Source organism: Pundamilia nyererei, unplaced genomic scaffold, assembly GCF_000239375.1.
Source record: "Pundamilia nyererei isolate P.nyererei 1_Seehausen unplaced genomic scaffold, PunNye1.0 scaffold00194, whole genome shotgun sequence".
Lineage (NCBI taxonomy): Eukaryota > Metazoa > Chordata > Actinopteri > Cichliformes > Cichlidae > Pundamilia > Pundamilia nyererei.
Window position 1 is genome coordinate 1,105,316 of NW_005187595.1, and position 9,200 is coordinate 1,114,515.

The 9,200-nt window shown below is 38.6% G+C and overlaps 1 protein-coding gene across 3 annotated transcripts in view; it reads right to left on the reverse strand.

Annotated features, from left to right (window-relative positions):
* Window positions 1-118: 118 nt before the first annotated feature.
* The window catches only part of LOC102193041 (OX-2 membrane glycoprotein-like), an 18,416-nt gene continuing 9,334 nt past the window's right edge, over window positions 119-9,200 (reverse strand). For 2 of the 3 annotated variants that reach the window (XM_005747343.2, XM_013914406.1), the window contains exon 8: window positions 122-2,027. In XM_005747343.2, the coding sequence (XP_005747400.1) occupies window positions 2,023-2,027 (5 nt within the window). In that variant the 3' untranslated portion in view covers window positions 122-2,022. Of the gene's footprint in view, window positions 2,028-9,200 lie in introns of all 3 variants that reach the window. The other variant, XM_005747344.1, reaches the window with a different exon arrangement.

Genomic DNA, 9,200 nt, shown 5'->3' on the forward strand with positions numbered 1-9,200 from the left:
TATATATATATATCTCAACATGTTATTATTTTCTATATTTGAAATGTAAAGTAGTCAATTCCAAACATGATAGAAAAAGTGTAGTTACAGTCATGGTCAGATGTTTACAAACACTCATCATGGACATGAATGTCATAGTAATTTTGGGCTTCCAATGATTTCTTTGAACTGTTCTTTTTCCAGGGTAGAATGATTGTACAGGATTCCATAAGTTTGAACTTATTTTGGATTTTCTCTAATCCACACAGGCTCAAACATGCATACAGACTCATATACATACATTTCCTTATTTAAATCTTTGAATAAGTGGCGCTAAAGGTTTTACATTGTCTTTAACTTGACAAGAGCAAAGCCTGTTAACGTCTCACTAGTCATCATAATTGACTACAACTGGTAATTTCAATTGCTAGCAAAAAAAGGATTTGTTTTTTCAGCACTCATTGGATTTACCAATATTGTAAAAATTGAGAAGTTCTAAGTAGGAGAATTGTAGATATCTACAAGTTGGGAAGGTCTCTTGAAGCCGTTTTTAAACAACTGCAGACTGTTCAAACAAGTAAGTACAAGGTATTCAGATGCATCACCACTTTGCCAAGATCTGGAAAAAGACCAAAAGTGTCACCATCAGATTTGAGGAATTTGCTTAGGATGTTCAGGAACATCAAGGCTCAAGCGTGCCATGAGCTGGAAACTACTGGAACACCAGCAACACTGTCCACAGTGAGGCCAGTTTTACATTACCATGGACTAAGATGCCAACTCTGCTCCAAAACTGACACCTTCAAGCTCGACTAAAATTTGTAGCAGCCCGCATGGAACAAATGCCTTCTGGAGAAGAGTTTCATGGTCAGATGAGACAAAGATTGAGCTGTCTAGCCACAATGACACAAGGCATGGAGACTGTTTTGCAGCCAGTGGTACTGGGGGCATTCCACAGAGTAAATGTAATAATGAATGAGAATCACTACCTCCAAATTCTGCAACTTCACCTCAAATCAACATTTAGTTGACTGACAACACAACTGAGTGTTCCAACAGGACAATGAAACACACATCAAAACTGGTTTTGGAAGGTATAAACGGGCTGACAAGAAGCTGTTGGAATGGTCTTCTTAAACCTCAGCCATACTGAAAATTTGTGAACAACACTTTAAAGCCAGGTCTGTGTCAGCTAACCAACCAACTTAAATGAAGTCTACAAATGTTGGCAACAAGAGCGGTTTTTGCTTCTTGATGACTACCAAGTACATCTGGCTAAAGTGCAACTTGCTAAAGGACACTTAACCAAATGTTAGTGTGGTGTTTCAAGCTTTATGTGTAATTTGGACCCTGTGTGGATTAAAGAAAATCCAAAATCAGATCAAACTTGTTCACTCAAGTCTTGTTTTTTAACGTAATTAAAGATTTATATTGCACAATCATTCCACCCTGGAAAAAGTAAAGTTCAAAGAAATCATTATAATCCTCAAATAACCATGACATTCATACCCTAGATGAGTGTTTGTAAACTTCTGACCACAACTGTAAATTTACATGACACTTCATGCAATCATATAGCTACTGAAAGTTGAAAAAATATATAACTCATCACACCATTTTCTGACATCAGAGAATAACTAAAACACACATACAAACACACATATGTACAGACACTACAACGACTTCTTAAGAGAGGAAGCACTGTTTAATCTCACCACTGGAGCTCCATTTTGCCACATCTACTTCTGCATCTCTCAGCCTTGCTATCTTTTATATAAAAGGGTTTCATCAACAAACATCTCCAGTGCTCTACCGTAAGTATAATAACTAGCATTAAATAATGTGGTTTTAGTTCTGTTTACTTTGTAGTAAATTGGTGTCCACACTAGCAGTACCCTCCCAGCTCAGCCCAGTGTTGGCTCAGCTCTGTTCCCTTCCTCCTTCCTCTGAATACTGAATTGAAGGGCACGGTGCTGAGCAGCTAGGTCAGGCTCAGAGCTTCACTGGACCTTCATCAAAGCAGCGGTGAGGGCAGACTCCAAATCAGTCTGGATAGAAAGAGACAGACACACAAAGTTATTTGCCATGCCTGCACCTTTGTCCCAAGAACACCGGAAAATTTCCAGTGTTTAATTTTCCACTTCAAAATCTATCACACAATCCTTCCTTGACAGCCTTGCATGTCCTGTTCAGACTGTAACCGCCTTTTCCTGGTAGGATGTTGTTTAGATTTCATTAGTAAAGAGACTTTTTCAGGTTGATGAGGGCAACATCAGGTTTCTGGGACATTGGTCCATTAGTCACTCGTTAAGTTTTCCATCGATTTTAAACCACTATCAAGAAACCAACCACACTAAGGCCAAAACCCACCCTATTGGTATTTTTTTCCAGACCTGCAGCACTTGTTCATTTAGATCATGCATGAAAACACAGGTGTGTATGTCAGTTTATCATGTTATCATTTTTATCTTCATTATATCTCTGTATGAAGTGAGAATGCAAAAACTCACAACACCAAAATGGTAAACGGCCTGTATTTGTGTAGTGCTTTACTAGTCCCTAAGGACCCCAAAGCGCTTTACACGTTCAGTCATCCACCCATTCACACACTGTAGCGACATTGTAGCCACAACCACCCTGGGGCGCACTGACAGAGGCGAGGCTGTCGGACACTGGCGCCACCGGGCCCTCTGACCACCACTAGTAGGCAACGGGTGAAGTGTCTTGTCCAAGGACACAACGACCGAGACCGTCCAAGCCGGGGCTCGAACCGGCAACCTTCCGGTTACAAGGCGAACTCCCAACTCTTGAGCCACGATCGCCCTCACCAAGCAAATGAATAATAAAAACATGTACTTATTGTTCTTCTTTGCAAGTTTCATATTGTCTAAGACAAAGTAGTCAGTGACAGGCACTATTAGTGTCACTGTTTGACAAATGCTTATTTACAGGTATTGAATAGCGAAACATTTCACTGGCCTAAAAAAAGTTCGCAAAATGTATATAAAAACACATACATGTACACGTACAGGTAATGACAACAAGGTACACGTATACGTAACATTTGCTCATTTTGACATCAGCTGATGATCTATTAGGATTTGAGAATTATAAACATAATTCCCAGAAGCTAAATAGATTTTTATAATCCTGGTAAAAAGTTCCATCCAGACTGTGTAATGTGTCTAGGAGAAGTCTTGAACAGACATGCATACATATGCTATGATAATTATATGGGTTAAGAAAAGCTAATGGACCAGTCTATAGCCATTTTCATAAAACATAGCTTTATGGAAACGTAGTTTTTAGTATGTGCATTTAAGACCACTGAAAAAGGAGCATGATATGAAAGATGGGTGTAGCAACTAGGACATGAGCAACATTCATGTCAATCCATCAAAAATACCGGTTGAGACATTGAAAGGAGTTACACAAGCTGACCAAAAAAATCCCAGTCTATATGGCATTGTCAGTAACTGGACTGTTTATAAACTCAGTCTTGTGATTTTAAATCCAAAGTGGCTCTTAAGCTGTAGCTATACATAACTGTTTGATTGATCATCCAGTTTTATTAATCAAGATCGGAGTTTGAGGTTAGTCTATAAAAAGAAGCCCTCAGAGTATTTCTAAATGTAAAAATGTCACAATATCATCGGCGACAGGGTGTATTAACTTGATATAAATCCCACTCAGGAATGCAAAAAGAAACACAGCAAGCCCTTACACGTCTGTGCACTCACAAAATCCCCAAAACGCCCCCTCATATCTAAAAAGATCACATACACAAAATAATGAAACACTGCATGAATTCCACAGACATAATTGCCTGCCACACCTAAATCTACATGTGGCAGTAATGCGAGTTATTTAGAGAGGAAAGTCTATAGCACCACTGCAAAATCGACACATGGAGGCTAAAAGACAATTAGAGCATCAGCGACAGGTTAACTGTGCTGTGAGTTAGTGTAAAATCATTAGTGCAGATGGAAATGAATGCTTGTTAAAGCTGTTTGTTGTTTCAGTGTGGCAACCAGTAGGTGTCACCTTCTCCACATTAGGAAGCTGTGTTCCTTTTAAGATAACATGAGACTAAAGTTTGTTCCTTTGTCCTCCCTCTGATATCTTGGGAGCTATCAGTTCTGCCCCCATGATTCAAGTGGTAACTGTGTTTGTGTGCTGGACCGGATGTGGTGCCAGCCCCATATTTCCTCTGGTGCCTCAGATTAAAAGATGCCACTGAAAACATTTTCTTTCCATGATTAAAGATTTCACACTCTTATCTTTAGTTGTAGTTCAGCCAGCGGCAGACCTTGCGGTCCACATATCACCACCCAACCACAACAAAAATCATGCAAACACTGCCCCAAATAGACCAGCAACATTTTACTGGAAGAGGCCCCGGCCTTGGTCCTTCTTCCCAGCTGAGATCGAGGCAGGCAGAGTGCGAATTACACCCACTGTTTGAGCAGGAACTACCGGGGCCTATTTGTGGCTTTTTCATGGTCTGTCTTCAACCGCAGACATTACAGTACCTCAATGGGTTCACAGTGGGTTTCTCTGGAACTGGGCATTTCAGAGACTTTTGTCAGCAATAGTTTTAGAGACCGGCTGGTGCACAGTGCAGGATTTTCAGCTTTTCCTCTAACTCAGAGAGGAAGTACAGATGTCCTGAGGTGAATTGCTTAAAAAAAATGACATGGTAGGAAATATTAAGGCAAATTACATTAAAAGCCATAAAATTAATTTTGTTAGTCAGAGCATCTTTGGAAACACATGGTAACCTGCTATAGTTTGTTTTGGTTATTCACCAAAAGAGGTTATTTTGTAATTTGTTTCCAGCACTCAGCAAGATTTGAATCAAAACATGATGGTTCTTGTTGGTTTGGGTGATTATGCTGTTAATATCCTTCCCAGTCCTTATAAATTAGATTAATACTTTTAATTAATGCATAAACTGATGTTTTAACTGTGGTTGTTACTATTTTTTCACAGATATATTTAGGAAAAGTAATGTAAAAACAAGACTTGCATGGAGACTATTTCTTTGGTGGATTTCATGGTTTCATTAACAACAGTTCTGCTCTCATAACAGTGCAAGCTGAGTACAGCCAGGTCCCCTAGCATCTTATGTGTAGCTAAATCCGACAAATCACATGCAGCGACCATGCCTACAAAAATGACAGACAAGATTACAATTACAAGGTGGATGTTAACAAGCAATATTAGATCCTTAGCAGGACTGAAACACAGACAAACTTAGCAGAAGGTCGTTCTGATTTGTAAAAGGAATGTCACTCATGTTTGTTTCATTCTTTGTAAACTACAACTGGCCCAATTTGAAAACCCACTGAATAGTGTGCTGGCATAGTGCTGGGGAAAGTAACTAGCTTTTCTATGCTTCCAGTATTGCCAGGATGTCTGGATAGCTCATACCCGATAGAAGACTCCCTCTCCTGCGTGCCAGGAGACAAAAGCAGATAAATTTACAATAGCTAATAAAAAACTAAATTACCATGAGAAGAGTTTCTAGATTGCGTTTAATCAAATTAAATCTCTTGCTTGTTCTCTACACAAGATTTTAACCTTCATGCAGCCGACGCCATTTCAAAAACAGCTGGTCAAAAGAACTTGGACTTCAAGTGGACTATCAGAATCAGAATACTTTATTGATCCCTGGGGGAAATTATTTGAGCAGGAGCGACTGTAACAGGCTGCACGCTGGTTGGCGCATGCGCACTGAATGTGCTACAAAGGGAAACCAGAAACCATTCTAATCACCTTGAAAGTCAGTATTTTGTATGATGACCTTTATTCTTAAATATATCCTGAACTCTCTTAGGAAGCTTTGTAGTAATTTCTTTAAGTAGTTTTCAGGAATAGGTTTCCAGACTTCTTAAAGGACATTCAAAGCTCTTCTTTGGATGTTTCTGCCTTTTGTTCTGTTCTCTTGTCAACATGATGACACAGTACTTCAATAATGTTGAGGTCTGGGCTCTGGAGAGGCCAATCCATGACTGAGTGTTCCACTGTGTGTTTTTCTATGAAGATACCTTTTTACGGCATTGGCACTGTGTTTGTCGTGCTGAAAAATGAAGCTTTTTCCAACCAGATGCTTTCCAGATGGTATTGCATGGTCAATCTCAATCTGACAGTACTCTTCTGTTTTCATACTTCCATCAAGTTTGACAAGATCACTAACACTACTGGCTGAAATGTGTCCCCAAACTATGATTGTGCCTGGGACTTTTACAGATGGCTGTAGAAATGCACTATTTTACCTCTCTGCTGTCCCCCTCTGTACATATTGATAATGATTTGAAGCAAAAATTTCAAACTTGAACTCTTAACTCCATCAGACCTGTTGTCACTAATTTTCAGTCTAGTTATTGTGTAATTTGGCATACCTCAGCTTTTACTCCCAGTTTTCCTCAAGACCGTGACTTGAGCTAACCTTCCACTGAGATCGTTTCAGATGTCTCAGGTTCTGTGTGATTTGTTTTTTATTTTTAAGGAGACAACATTCAGATACTGTTCATCTGCTGTATAGTCTTTCAGGCATGACACTTCTTTTGTCCTCCACTTGTCCAATTTCCTCAGATTTCTTAAGGACACACTGCACACCATACACCATGCAGACATAACCAGTTTTCAGCTAATAGCTCTTTGGGAATCACCTTGGTAGTCACCAAAAATACTATTTTCTGCCCTTCAAACTGTGTTATCTTTGGCATTTTTCACAGATTCAACAAAAGAAATTGAAAGAAATTGTTTTTTTGTTTTGCAAAATACTAGCAACAATCTGCCTAAAGATACTATTTAAGATTGTTTTTGCAAAGTTGTGTGTCAAGAGTTTTTCACAGTACTCTACTTTCATATGCAAATAACTCTTGATCCATATGTATAAACTAGATCCAAGTATGGGAAAGATGCATTGCAGCTGAATTTTTACACGTGATACTATGTTTATATTGTGAATTGATCCTGTAACTAGAATTAAATTTTCTATTAATGACAGCGATGATCTTGGCTTAATCACTGTGTCATCAGGTGATATCATAAAATCATTAAATGATCAGTATACATGAAGCTGTCTGATTTCAAAAAATAAAACAAAACTTGTCAGGTTATCTAAAAGTAAAAACAAAGACACTTTGCATCACAGCTTTAACTGCAATCTGAATCACATCACAGTAAAAGCCTGTGTTTGCTCCACATCCCAACTTGGCCAAGACTGGGAAATACATATGGTAAGAGTGTGTCTGTACAGCTGAGTATGAGAGGGGACGTTGTTATCAACTGGGCAGCCTTTCAGCTTAGGACTTGTCACAGTTCCCTCATCCAGGCCCCCTTAATGTCTGCCTTCTTTCTTAGTCTCAGGGATTAGACCAAGAAAGAGGGTCTTTTCTTCTGCCTGCTAACTCCAGACAATCGGCACAATCACTTGTTATTCTGCTCAAGTCCCACATAGTTGGAAAACAAGGAAACTTGTGGTTCAAGGAATGTTTCAAGGAAACAAGGGCTTCATTTCCTGGGAAAAATCAATTTTTACAACGAAGCCACTGCAATCTATTCAACATATCCCAAGCTCAATTTTCTGGTCAAACATGGCACAATCAATCACACTGCTAACATAGTATTTAAGAGTGTTCCTGACAAAAACAGAACCACCCTTATATCAGCAGCATGAATGGGGACTCTCTTGTGTGGGCAAAACCTAGCTTTGAAACTTGACATGAAGAGGTGACAAGGGTGCAGTGCATTGAATTCCCACCTTTACAACATCGCTGAAAACTTTTTTTAAAAATTGAAAAAAAAATCTTTGAAAAATCAAACATGAAAATGCCCATGAGGGGATGGCATATTTAAGCTATAATGGATGATAGTTTTTTGACTGTTGTTGATGCGTGAGATTGTATTAGCTATGGATGTCAAGAACAGTCATGTGACCCAACCTTGACACATCAGCTCCACTTTTGTTTTTCTTCCTTTACAGCTTTTGTTTTGCCAGCCAGAGCACCAGCTTCAAGCCAAGGCCTCTGTCAATACAGCACAAGCCAGAGTTTCCCTGGCTCCCTTTGGTGTGGAGGTAATTTATCATAAGGGGGAAATGGGCAACCACCCACATGCCACATTACATTGGCAACTCACTCAGTCATTATTGTGGGAAAGGTGTTAACAGCAGAGAAGGTAGTGTCAATGACCTCGGAGAAGGCATCTGCCATGTCGCCTAAGTGTGAAAAGAAGCTGAATATTGACCTTTAGAGGGTGTTTTCTGGTAACTGTTAGTGTGTTTCATGTTTTGTTATAATAAAAACAGCTGAAACATCAGAAATCTCCAACTTAACTGTAATTATATATATAAAAAATATAAACTGTAATATCCTTTTTTGTAATCAAAATTGGCAGACACAGCTATTAACATTGGCAGAACTAAGCTGTGAATGGTTTCCTTCCTGGCAGCTAAGTATCTTTCAGGCTATGCATTTATTGTTAATAAGCAATTTATGCTTCCTTGTATTCCTATTATTTTCCCTGTCTGCAAAACACAATGGATTAATAATGTCAGCTAAAAGAATCACATTTTTTATGCCCAATGGGAACTAAAAAAAAAAACAAAAAACAAATACAAATACAAAAACCCACATTCTTAATTTCTAATTAGTTCAACTTGAACTCCAAAGACTAAGTTAAAGATGCCACTGTGACATCACCAACTGTCACCAACTAATGCTGGCTAGTTAGCTTGGTTAGTAAGGTACATCTGTACTTTTATACTATCTGTGGTATAAAATGGGATTCTATCTTCATCAAAAACAGGGCTTGAAAAAAAAATTAGTAAAGACACAAATGAGTTATCAGAATCAAAATATCAGAAATTGGTAACTTATCATTGTCACCAAGAAGGGGCAAATTAGCTCTAGAGACCAACACTGTTTTATGCTCCAAAGATATTTCTTTGGGAACTGACCCACTTTGAAGGCTGATTGAAGTGGTCAATTGAGGAGCTGCTTTTATGTCTTTCTTGAAATTGTTTTTCAGTTCCTGATGTTTGCTCATCATTTTGAGAAGTTATTTATTCTCCCATTGCTACAAACAAATATTTACATCTTTGCTGTCAGTGTTGTAAATCTTTACTACGTTAGAGTAAGTTAGAGTCACATTTGTTTCAACTTGGTAGTGAAGACACCAACAATCTTAAAAAAAAAAAAAGAAATTATATA